The 13,153-nt window shown below is 48.9% G+C and overlaps 1 protein-coding gene across 1 annotated transcript in view; it reads left to right on the forward strand.

Annotated features, from left to right (window-relative positions):
• The window catches only part of LOC140391348 (dynein heavy chain domain-containing protein 1-like), a 479,751-nt gene that overhangs the window by 311,736 nt on the left and 154,862 nt on the right, over positions 1-13,153 (forward strand). Inside the window, exons 10-11 of the mRNA XM_072475926.1 lie at positions 8,748-8,939; positions 11,338-12,367. Coding sequence (XP_072332027.1) covers positions 8,748-8,939; positions 11,338-12,367 — 1,222 coding nt within the window. The remainder of the gene's footprint in view (positions 1-8,747; positions 8,940-11,337; positions 12,368-13,153) is intronic.

The following is a 13,153-nucleotide window of genomic DNA, read 5'->3' on the forward strand; positions in this document are numbered from 1 at the left end:
GTACACACGGAAGTACCAGATGGGGGACAAAGAGCTCTATCCCACAGATGGATTTGCATGGAAAAGGTTCTTCCGGGTGGAACCTATAAGGCAAAGGCCAGGCTTGTGGCAAGGGGATTTGAAGAAAACTTAAATCAGGATTTAAGGGTAGATTCACCTGTGACAGGAAAGGTTATTTTAAAGATGTTGGCTCTATTAGCCACAAAGGCATGGGAATGCAAATCTATAGATATAAAAGCTGCCTTTTTGCAGGGGCATCAACTCCAGAGAGACATTTTTCTCCGTCCTCCTAAAGAAGCAGCTAACACAGAAGGGGTACTCTGGAAGTTGAACAAATGTGTATATGGATTAAATGATGCATCTAGAGTCTGATATTTTTCAGTAAGGTCAGTTTTATTAAAGTTAGGCTGTTGCCAGTTGAAAGCAGATCCTGCAATGTTTTACTGGCACTATAAAGGAAATCTTTCTGGCATTTTTATGATGCATGTCGATGATTTTTTGTGGGGTGTGACTAGTGATTTTGAAGCTATTGTAATCTCTGGTTTGAGGAAAGAATTCAGGGTTGGAAGTCAGGCTTCCGGTGCATTTAAATATATTAGACTGGAAATCGGACAGACTGAGTTAGGTGCAACTTTACGTCAGCAATCTTATTTGGGAAGCTTCAGCGCAATAGCAATTAGTCGTGGCCGAGTTTCACAGAAAGACGCAATGGTTTCAAAGATAGAAAAAGTACAAAAATGAATGATCCCAAAGTGGAAGACATCTTGAGAGCAAATAAAGCGTTGGTCAAACTAAAAATGTAGGGGTGTGTTTTGAGGTTCCCGGTTTTAGGTGATCTTAGGCACTTGAAACTCATAGGGGGCGATTCTCCGCAGCGCGGACCAAGTGCCCACGCCGTTGTGAACGCCGTCGCGTTTCATGACGGCGCGAACAGGGTCCGGGCACTATCTATTCTGGCCCCACAGGGGGCCAGCACGGCGCTGGAGCGGTTCACGCCACTCCAGCGTCCTTACTCGGCACCAAATGGGTGCCGTGCATGCGCAGTTGGGACAGCCCAATCCTGCGCATGCGCAGTTGGGCCGCGCCATCCTGCGCATGCGCGGGGAACTTCTTACGCGCGCTGACCCCTCACCAACGTGGCGTTGGTGTTCCGGGGCCACGCGCGGAAGGAGGTAGGCCCAGGGGAGGAAGAGGCCGGCCCGCTGATCAGTGGGCCTCGATCGCAGGCCAGACCCCATCAGAGGCCCCCCCCCGGTGAAGGAGCCCCCATCCCCTCCCCCCACAGGCCGCCCCCCCCCCAGCGTTCTCGCAGAGCTCCTGCCGGCAGCGACCAGGGGTGGACGGCGCCGGCGGGAACCTGTCGTAGCGGCCGCTCGGCCCATCCGTGCTGGAGAATCGCCGCTCGCCGTTTGCGCCGATTCTCCGAGCGGCCTGGCGCGAATACCGCGGCACTGGTTTCGGGGGGTGGGAGAATCGCGTGCGGGAACTGAGGCGGCGTGGCATGATTTGCGCGGCGCCCTGGCGATTCTCCCGCCCGTCGTGGGGGGGAGAGAATCGCGCCCATAGTTTCTAGTGATGCATCCTGTGCAAATTTATGTGATAGGGTTTCAAGCACAGGATGTTTTATAATTTTAATTTTGGGGAACAATGGTAAATGTTGCCCTCTTGTGTGGGAGACAAAGAAAATAAGGAGAGTGGTCAAAAGCACTTTGGCCGCCGAGACGTTAAGCCTTGTCGAGGCGGTGGATATGGCCTTTTATATATCCCAGATATTGACAGACATTTTGGGATTAGGGGATTTGGATAACACACCCATTGACTGTCACATTGACAATAAATCCCTGTGGGATAATGTGCACTCTACAAAATGTGTGAATAAGAAAAAGTTACAGATAGACATCGCAGGTTTGAAGCAGATGTTGGACAGAGGGGAGATAGCAAAAATTAAATGGGTCGACAGTAGCTATCAATTGTCCGATTGTTCTACAAAGAGAGGGGCTAGCTCACAGAAACTTTTGGATATTATTAATGAAGGGTGCCTGTTTCTGTGACTGCTTTTTTCTTCCAAAAATAAAAAAAAATAGAGGGGGGAAATTGCGTGTGTTTTTGAGTTTCTTGTAATTTTGTTTTTTAGGGTGAAACCAATATTTACCAAATTATTGTTTATTCTCCAAGGAAGGGGAGACTGTTAGGAATGGGTTAAAAGACATTCCAATTAGATGTCTCATTGATGTTAAGTATCCAATAATTGACACTGATATGTAAAGGGATTGCAGATCGCGCTTGTTTGGTGTGGTGTGGTGAGAGAGTTTTGTACAGAGTGTGTTCAAGGAAAATAAAGGTGTCTTGGGAAAGAAGCAGAACACTTGACTCTTTACTGAACAGCATCCAGAAGCTAACAAGGGTCATCCTCCACCGCCCCCCCCCCCCCACAATGCACTACACTCCCACATCTTCTCCTTTCTAGTAGTGGCTGTGATTGACAGCTTCCACAAAACAGCTGGAACCTTCTTTCATCTCCCTTCATGGGTGAATAACTCCAACCCCAACTTTTGCAAACATTAACCACGTCAAAGAGCAGTAAATGCATTGCACGTCAAAGAGCGGTAAATGCATTGCTTCACAACCCTCCAAGATATTAGCATCCTCTAATTCTTGTATGTGTTCAATTTGACATGTGAGAATACCTTTAAGAAATGGATGTTTAAGCAATGCACCTTTAAGAAAACTGTGATGTCAGAGAATGGGTGGAGTTGAGCTCAGTTCAGCCATTTTGAAGTTTCAGCTTTGAGGAAAAGAGCTTAGGTGTGTGTCTGTGTTTGCAGTGAGCTGGATCTGCTGTGATCTCTGCCATGAAAGACTATCTCTGGATCATTTGGGTGATTTAAACTCATAATAGTAAAGCCTTTAACCTGATGTGTTTCTGTTTAAAGGTGTTAAGTCTCATGGATGTTGAAAGGGATAACTGAAGGATTATTTAGTGTTATAATATTTTTGGGGTTATCTTTGAAGTAAGGGTGTTAAGAGAGCCAATGTTTATTTAAGAGGTTAAGTTGAGTTCATGGAATAAACACTGTTTTGTGTTTAAAAACCCACGTGTCCATAATTGCTGTATCACACCTGGAGAACAAGCCGCGTGCTTCAAAAGCAACAATCCATTAAAGGGAGAGGTTGGTTGAACTCCATGATACATTTTGGGGTTCTGAAAACGCCTGGCCCATAACAATTGGGGGCGCGTCCGGGATAAAAGTCTATCTATTGGATTGGCTTTTGTGAACTTAAAGACAGTGAAGGATTGTTGCTTTTCCGGTGCGGTATTTTAGTTTAAGTGGGGAGAGTGTTGTGAACAATGGCTCTTTCAGAGGCTCAGACGTTTTTGTGGTTGGACGCAGTAACACATGATACCTTACGGACAGAGAGTAAAACCAGACTGTTAGGTTTGGCGACAGCATCGCAGTTAACACTGTCTAGCAAAATACGAAAAGCTGAGGAACTTAACGCGGTATCTGCGCATTTATGTTTGCCTGAGATACATTCTGACTCATTAGATATGGCAAAGCTCCAGTTGCAGATTAAGCAATTTGAACATGAAAAAGAATTAAAGCAACTTGAACATGAAGAAGAATTAAAGTGGCTTGAATATGCAATGAAAGAAAAAGAAAGAGATAGAGAGGAAAAAGAAAAGAAGAGAGAAGAAAGAAACAAAGAAAGAGATAGAGAGGAAAGGGAAAAAGAGAGAGAGTTTGAACTTCGGAAAATGGCTCTGAATCATGAAAATCAGTTAAAATTGGCAGATGCAAAGGGACACGTACAGTTGGAGGAGATGGATGAGGATAATGAGACAGAGCGTCATAGTCGAAGACGTGGTGGGGATCCATTTAAATATGTCCAAGCATTGCCAAGGTTCGACGAGAAGGATGTAGAAGCCTTTTTCATTTCATTTGAGAAGGTAGCTAAACAAATGCAATGGCCACAAGACATGTGGGTATTACTGATTCAAACAAAGCTGGTAGGTAGGGCTAGTGAAGTGTTTGCATCACTACCGGAGGAGGTAACTGGAACGTATGAGGAGGTGAAGAAATCCATCTTCAGTGCATATGAGCTAGTGCCTGGAGCTTACAGACAAAGAAGTTAGAAATTTAAGGAAAGAGCCTGGTCAAACATACATGGAGTTTGAAAGGCTCAAACAGAGTAAGTTTGATAGGCGGATAAGGGCTTTGAAAATAGACCAAACGTATGAAGCTCTCAGAGAAATTATACTTTTGGAGGAGTTTAAAAATTCAATTCCTGATGTAGTGAGAACTCATGTGGAAGAACAGAGGGTTAAAACTGCGAGATTAGCAGCAGAAATGGCAGATGATTATGAATTAGTTCATAAATCAAAGATTGGTTTCTGACATCAGTTTCAGCCGGTGAGGGATAGAAACTGGGGACATGAGAAATACTCAAGTGGTAAAGGTAAAGGTGATCTGATGGGAGACAATAAAGAGAGTGTACCTCAGATTAAAAAAGAAATCCAGGAGGGTGGAAAAGAAATGAAAAGTTTCAAATGTTTTCACTGTAATAAACTAGGCCATGTAAAGTCACAGTGTTGGTGGTTGAAGAAAAGCACTGGGAAGGCTGATGTGGTAAAACAGGATAAGACAGTGGGGTTTGTTAAAGTGGTAAAGGAAGGCCCAAGGGAAGCGAAGGAGGTGCAAAATATTGTACAGCCTGTCCAGAGGGGCTGGTTTAGCACAGGGCTAAATCACTGACTTTGAAAGCAGACCAAGGCAGGCCAGCAGCACCGTTCAATTCCCGTACCAGCCTCCCCGAACAGGCGCCGGAATGTGGCGACTAGGGGCTTTTCACAGTAACTTCATTGAAGCCTACTCGTGGCAATAAGCGATTTTCATTTCATTTTTCATTTCATTTCATTTCAAGAAGTAATTGTTGAGAAGGTGCCAGATCTCTTTGAAGAATTTACTTGTGTGGGTAAAGTTTGCTCATGTGTATCAGGAGGAGCAGGTAAAGAAGTCACAATTTTAAGAGATACAGGAGCTAGTCAATCTTTAATGGTAAGAGATGAGGAATTATGTAGTTTGGGAGAAATCAGAGAGTGAAGATGAAGTTGAAGTGCAATTATCAGAAACGATTTTTGATCAGATGTTTGAAAAAGAACAAGAACAGGTGGAGGATGAGGTGGATATTTTTAGTTCAGGAAAATTGGTGGAGTTACAACAGAAAGATGTAGAAATAAAACGAATATATCAGAAAGCATATATGGAAGAGGAATCTGAGAGTATACCCGAGTGTTATTACCGTAAAAGTGATGTCTTGATGAGAAAATGGAAACCTGTACATATGCAGGCGGATGAAAAGTGGGCAGAAGTTCATCAAGTAGTATTGCCGGTAGGGTAGAGAAAGGAGGTGTTGCGAGTTGCACACGAGGTACCAGTGGGAGGTCATTTGGGAATAAGGAAAACTCAAGCTAAAATCCAGAAACATTTTTATTGGCCTGGGCTACATAAAGATGTAGTTAAATTTTGTCAATCATGTCACACATGTTAAGTGACAGGGAAACCTCAAGCAGTGATAAAACCAGCGCCCTTAATACCCATTCCAGCATTTGAGGAACCTTTTACAAGGGTCCTAATTGATTGCGTAGGGCTGCATCCTAAAACAAAAAGTGGGAATCAATATCTTTTGATGAGAATGGATGTGTCTACTAAGTTCCCAGAGGCCATTCCAGCACGTAATATTACAGCTAAAAGGCGTTACTTAAATTCTTTACTAGATATGGACTACCCACAGAAATTCAATCGGATCAAGGAACGAATTTTACTTCAAAGTTATTCAAAGACGTTATGGATAGCTTAGGAATAAAACAATTTAAATCAACTGCATACCATCCAGAATCACAGGGAGTGTTAGAAAGGTGGCATCAGACATTAAAGACAATGTTGAGGGCGTATTGTCAAGATTATCCAGAGGATTGGGATAAAGGAATTCCATTCGTATTGTTTGCAATTAGGGATGCACCTAATGAGTCTACCAAATTTAGTCCTTTTGAACTAATTGTTGGTCATGAGGTAAGAGGACCACTTAAATTGATTAAGGAAAAATTGGTGGTGAGAAATCGGAAAATTACACTATTGGATTACGTGTCAAATTTTAGGGAATGATTAAATAGAGCAGGTGAATTGGCCAGACACAGAGAAAAAGAAACCCAAAACAATGCAAAGGCCCCCCCCCCACCCCCCTCCCCGAACCAAAAATAGGCATAACATATCCACCGCAGTCCGCAATCGCCCATCCCGACCCTTAGTCTGTGTCCAGCTTCTCGGCCTGAACAAAGGCCCACGCCCCCTCCGGAGACTCAAAATAATGGTGCCGGTCCTTGTAGGTAACCCACAATCGCGCCGGCTGCAACATGCCAAACTTCACCCCCTTCCTGTGCAGCACTGCCTTCGCTCGATTGTACCCGGCCCTCCTCTTCGCCACCTCCGCACTCCAGTCCTGATATATCCGAACCTCCGCGTTCTCCCACCTGCTGCTCCTCTCCTTCTTGGCCCACCTCAACACACACTCCCGATCGACGAACCGATGGAACCGCACCAGCACCGCCCGCTGAGGCTTGTTAACCTTGGGCCTCCTTGCCAACACTCTATGGGCCCCTTCCAGCTCCAGGGGCCCCTTGAAGGACCCCGCTCCGATCAGCGAGTTCAACATGGTGACCGCATAGGCCCCCACGTCCGGCCCCTCCAGCCCCACCGGGAGGCCCAGAATCCGCAGATTCTTCCGCCTCGACCGATTCTCCATCTCCTCGAACCGCTCCTGCCATTTCTTTTGGAGCGCTTCGTGCGCCTCCACCTTTACCGCCAGGCCTAAGATCTCGTCCTCATTGTCAGAGATCTTTTGTCGGGCCTCTCGGATCGCCACCCCCTGGGCCGTCTGTGTCTCCAGCAGCTTATCAATAGAAGCCTTCATCGGCTCTAGCAGGTCCGTTTTAATCTCTCTGAGGCAGCGCTGGATACCCTCCTGTTGCTCCTCCGCCCACTGCCTCCGCACTGCCTGGTCTCCGCCGTTTGTCTGGTAATGTTAACTGCAATGTTCTTGCCAAATCTAACAGTCTGTTTTTCGTTTCTGTCCGTAAAGTACTCCGTGTAACATTCTCCACCCCCAAAAACTTCTGAGCCTCTGAAAGAGCCATTGTTCACAACACTCTCCCCACTTAAACTAAAATTCCACACCGGAAAATCAACAATCCTTCACTGTCTTTAAGTTCATAAAAGCCAATCCAATAGGTAGACTTTTATCCCCCTTGAGCCCCCAATTGTTATGGGTGAGACGTTTTCAGAACCCCAAAATGTATCATGGAGTTCAACCAGCCTCTCCCTTTAATGGATCTGTTGCTTTTTCTAGCACACGGCTTGTTCCCTAGGTGTGGGATTACAATTATGGACACGTGGGTTTTTTAAACACAAAACACTGTTTATTCCATGAACTCAACTTAACATCTTAAATAAACATTGGATCTCTTAACACCCCTTACTTCAAAGATAACTCAGAAAATATTGCAACAGTAAATAACTCTTTAAAATGTTCCTTCAAACTTCCAAGAGACTTAACACCTTTAAACAGTATCACATCAGGTTAAAGGATATATATATTTTCTGTAGAATGGCAGAGATATATTAGCTTGGTTGATTTCAGCTCCAGCACCTTGCTTTCTTCTTGCAGCTCTCTGGACACACACACACACACACACACACACTGCTTTTTAAACCCTGGCTTTCTCCCTTCAAGCACTCACAGCAAACCAGAACTTCTCAAGCTGCTGTCTCAAACTGGCTTTCTACTTTTAAACTGCTCACTGCAAAACAGCCAGGCACTTTTAAACTGCTCTCAGCAAAACCAGCCAGGCACTTTTTAAATTGTAAAACCAAACTGCAAAATGGCTGAACTGAGCTGAGCTCCACCCACTCTCTGACATCACTGTATTCTTAAAGGTACATTGCTGAAACAGCCATGTCCTAAAGGTGCCCTCACATGACAGTACCTTTAAGAAAACAGTGATGTCAGAGAGTGGGTGGAGCTGAGCTCTGTTCAGCCATTTTGAAGTTTCAGTTTTGAGGAAAAGAGCTTGGGTGTGTGTCTGTGTTTGCAGTGAGCTGGATCTGCTGTGATCTCTGCCATGAAAGACTATCTCTGGATCATTTGGGTGATTTAAACTCATAATAGTAAAGCCTTTAACCTGATGTGTTTCTGTTTAAAGGTGTTAAGTCTCATGGATGTTGAAAGGGATAACTGAAGGATTATTTAGTGTTATAATATTTTTGGGGTTATCTTTGAAGTAAGGGGTGTTAAGAGATCCAATGTTTATTGAAGAGGTTAAGTTGAGTTCATGGAATAAACATTGTTTTGTGTTAAAAAACCCACGTGTCCATAATTGTAATATCACACCTGGGGAACAAGCCGCGTGCTTCAAAATCAACAATCCATTAAAGGGAGAGGTTGGTTGAACTCCATGATACATTTTGGCGTTCTGAAAACGCCTCGCCCATAACAAATTATAATCACTCCACCATTGATGGCCATGTCTTCAGCTGCTGGACCTCACGCTCTGGAATTCACCAGTCCAGGTCACTGGATCACTATTGCAATAATCTAACCCTATCCCAATGGAACAAAGCTCGTCATTGTTAATTACCAATCACAATGCCATTTTCCAATATCTGACTCGTTGTTGATTTCTCACCTTGCAGGTGAAGCCAGTGTTTGCAACAGCGTTGGCAGCTCTTCATTCACTCAGTTCAGTGGATCTGGATGAGGTACGGACGTACCGTGCACCTCCCTCTCCTGTTGTCATGGTGATGAACGCCCTGTGCCTGATGTTTGGAAAGTCGGATGGTTGGGACAACGTGAAACAGTTAATCAGTCAGCCAAACTTTTACCAGGTGGGTAGTTTTTTTTGTACTTTTAACAGAGGGTAAAAGATGGTTTTCTATTTATTCTCCGAATGTAGACATGCCTGGGTAGACCAGCATTTATTACCATGCTGGATTCCCCTTGAGAAGGAGCTGGTGAGCTGCCCTCTATAAAACACAGCAGAGTGCCTCACCCGGCCACTGCAGAGGACAGTTAAGAGTCAACCACATTGGGGCAGCACGGTGGCGCAGTGGTTAGCACTGCTGCCACACGGCGCCAGGCCCCAGGTTCAAACCCGGTTTGGGTCACTGTCCATGTGGAGTTTGCACATTCTCCCTGTGTCTTCGTGGGTCTCACCCCACAACCCAAAGATGTGCAGCGTGGGTGGATTGGCCGCGCTAAATTGCCCCTTAGTTGGAAAAAATGAATTGTGTACTGTAAATTTATTTTTTAAAAGGGTCAACCACAATGCCGTGGGTCTGGAGTCACCTGTAGGCCAGACCGGGCAAGGGCGGCAGATTTCCTTCCCTGAAGGACATTAGTGACCCAGGCTGGTTTTTAACTAAATCCAGTAGCTTTACGTTGCTTATGTCACCATTACTGAGGTGAGACTAATTTAATTAATTTAATTTAAATTCCCAATTTGCTACGGTACAATTTGAACTGATGTCTCCAGAGTTAGTTAAGATTGCTCCAGTTCGGGGCGGAACGGTGGAGCAGTGGTTAGCACTGCTGCCTCACGCCGCAGAGGACCCGGGTTCGAATCCCGGCCCCGGGTCACTGTCCATGTGGAGTTTGCACATTCTCCCCATGTCTGCGTGGGTCTGTTTTTTTTAAAAGCTAGCTGCAGCTCCATGAAGAAGGGAGGCAGCATTCAGGCTGTCAGCTTCGAGAGAGAATCAGGCTGTCAGCTTCGAGAGAACGGTGAATCAGGGGCTTCAAAACATTGAAACAGGAAATAAAAGACAGAACCAGGAAGGTGAGGAGTTCCACACACCAGGAAAGGTGGATTGTCAAGAATTAGAGCATTGAGAATGGACAGACAGGGGGAGTGTGGGCAGGCGGAGAGGAGGAATGTGGATGCGTAGATGGGGGGGAGGAGTGTGGATGGGTAGGTGGGGGGTAGGAGTGTGGATGGGTAGGTGGGGGGGGTGGATGGGGTGGATGGGTAGGTGGGGGGGAGGAGTGTGGATGGGTAGGTGGGGGGGGTGTGGATTGGTAGGTGGGGGGGAGAGTGTGGATGGGTAGGTGAGGGGGGTGTGGATGGGTAGGTGGGGGGGGAGGAGTGTGGATGGGTAGGTGGGGGGTGGATGGGTAGGTGGGGGGGAGGAGTGTGAGTGGGTAGGTGGGGGGGGAGTGCGGATGGGTAGGTGGGGGGGTGGATGGGTAGGTGGGGGGGGAGTGTGGATAGGTGGGGGGGAGTGTGGATGGGTAGGTGGGGGGGGAGTGTGGATGGGTAGGTGGGGGGGAGAGTGTGGATGGGTAGGTGGGGGGGAGTGTGGATGGGTAGGTGGGGGGGGAGTGTGGATGGGTAGGTGGGGGTGGATGGGTAGGTGGGGGGGTGGGTGGGTAGGTGGGGGGGTGGATGGGTAGGCGGGGGGGAGTGTGGATGGGTAGGTTGGGGGGCGGGTGGGTAGGTGGGGGGGTGGATGGGTAGGTGGCGGGGTGGATGGGTAGGTGGGGGGGTGGATGGGTAGGTGGGGGGGAGGAGTGTGGATGGGTAGGTGGGGGGAGGAGTGTGGATGGCTAGGTGGTGGGGGGGTGGGTAGGTGGGGGGAGTGTGGATGGGTAGGGGGTGTGTGGATGGGTAGGTGGGGGGGGGAGTGTGGATGGCTAGGTGGTGGGGGGGTGGGTAGGTGGGGGGAGTGTGGATGGGTAGGGGGTGTGTGGATGGGTAGGTGGGGGGGGAGTGTGGATGGCTAGGTGGTGGGGGGGTGGGTAGGTGGGGGGAGTGTGGATGGGTAGGGGGTGTGTGGATGGGTAGGTGGGGGGGGAGTGTGGATGGCTAGGTGGTGGGGGGGTGGGTAGGTGGGGGGAGTGTGGATGGGTAGGGGGTGTGTGGATGGGTAGGTGGGGGGGGGAGTGTGGATGGGTAGGTGGGGGGGAGCGTGGACAGGGGGGGGAGAGCATGTGTAGGTGACGCTGCCCCGATCCTAGCCCATTGTCAGGGCCTGAATCGGTCGGGATCGGGGCCGTTTCGCGCCATCGTGAACCTCGACGCCATTCAGGACGGCGCGGCCACTTTGGCGCGGGAGTGGAGAATCCCGCCCTAATTGTCTACAAATGCTGCCTGACCAGCTGGGTTTTGGCAGCATTTTCTGTTTTACTTTCTGAGTCCTGGGTGTTCATTACAATGTCTTAAACTCTCTGACAAAATTCCTAATCAGAAAAAAATACTTACAACTTTTCCAAATTCTTCCTGTGTAGGAATTGGAATTTTATGACAAGGATAATGTTCCTGATCAAGTGTACGAGACTCTGAGCGAGATTGTTAAACAGCCTGAATTCCAGCCAGGTGTAGTGCGTGAGGCGAGCCAGGCTGCCGAGTCTTTCAGCCTGTGGATTAGGGCTGTGTACCAATATGCTACTATTGTTCGTGAGTACAGTCCATCCTTCGTCAATGAGTACCAATCGCGTATCGAAGAAGCACAGATAAAACTCGGGATGCTGAGGAAACAAGCCTTCCAAATGAAGATAAAACTTGTGGAATTGATCCGGGAGGATGGAGATGACTACTTGTCGGACTCTGACTCTGTGACAGATCTCAGTGATGCTGAAGTCCTCGCAATCCTTGAACAGAAGGAGCGGGACCTGCTTCAGAAATTAAAAGAGGAAGAAGAGCGGTATTTAGCTGAGACCAAGGACTGGCAGCAGAAATTGAAACATGCTGAAGATCTCATGCACGCACTAAATCCTCACGAAATTGACTGGTATGAAACCCTGAAGCAGTCAAAGGACAGAAAGCTGACGGTTTCAGGGGACAGTTTACTGACGGCAGCTGCCATCGTTTACTTTGGTCACTTTGAGGAAAAGATTAGGCAGGAACTCTTAAGAAAATGGAAGACAGCTTGTTCCACCGGGGAGTTAGACATGGATCCGGAAGATATTCGACAGGAACTAGTAAAGTTACTGTTAGCGAAGACATCGCCTGCCTCACAAGAAAAGGGTACGTCAGATATGGACCATCAACGAGGTTCTAAATTCATCCCAACCCGGAGTGACTTCCTGATCCTCGACATCCTCAGTTCACTGGGAGAGCAGTTAAACTGGAACCGTGCCAAACTTCCAGTCAACGCCACGGCCAGAGTCAGTGCTCTGCTCGCCCGCGCCCTGGTCAGCTGCCGGCCATTCCCGTGGTCACTCTTTATCAACCCTGATCACCAGTGTGAGATGTGGATGCAGGTCTTACAGCAGGGAGCTGGACCACAGCTCAGCAGAGAGGTGCTGGGAGTGCCAGGTAGACTGAACTCAATGTCACCAATCACATTTCTCTGAGCATAACGGGGATTTCTTGACACCAAGTGGGAACAGGAGGACCTGGGGAATAGCAAGTGCATAGGGAGTGCTGGAGCTCAGGATTTTAGGAGAGTGGGGTAGTGGGGGGGTCGGGATAGTGGGGGGGTCGGGATAGTGGGGGGGTCGGGAGAGTGGGGGGGGTCGGGGTAGTGGGGGGGTCGGGGTAGTGGGAGGGTCGGGGTAGTGGGGGGGTCGGGAGAGTGGGGGGGTCGGAATAGTGGGGGGGTCGGTAGTGGGGGGGTCGGGGTAGTGGGCAGGTCGGGGTAGTGGGGGGGTCGGGGTAGTGGGGGGGGTCGGGGTAGTGGGGGCGTCGGGGTAGTGGGCAGGTCGGGGTAGTGGGGGGGTCGGGGTAGTGGGGGGGGTCGGGAAAGTGGGGGGGTCGGGAAAGTGGGGGGGTCGGGAAAGTGGGGGGGTCGGGGTAGTGGGGGGGTCGGGGTAGTGGGCAGGTCGGGGTAGTGGGGGGGTCGGGGTAGTGGGGGGGGTCGGGAAAGTGGGGGGGTCGGGAAAGTGGGGGGGTCGGGAAAGTGGGGGGGTCGGGGTAGTGGGGGGGTCGGGGTAGTGGGGGGGGGGTCGGGGTAGTGGGGGGGTCGGGGTAGTGGGGGGGGTCGGGAAAGTAGGGGGGTCGGTAAAGTGGGGGGGTCGGGGTAGTGGGGGGGTCGGGGTAGTGGGGGGGGGGTCGGGAAAGTGGGGGGGTCGGGAAAGTGGGGGGGTCGGGAAAGTGGGGGGG

The sequence above is a fragment of the Scyliorhinus torazame genome, chromosome 15 (genome assembly GCF_047496885.1).
Source record: "Scyliorhinus torazame isolate Kashiwa2021f chromosome 15, sScyTor2.1, whole genome shotgun sequence".
Classification (NCBI taxonomy): domain Eukaryota; kingdom Metazoa; phylum Chordata; class Chondrichthyes; order Carcharhiniformes; family Scyliorhinidae; genus Scyliorhinus; species Scyliorhinus torazame.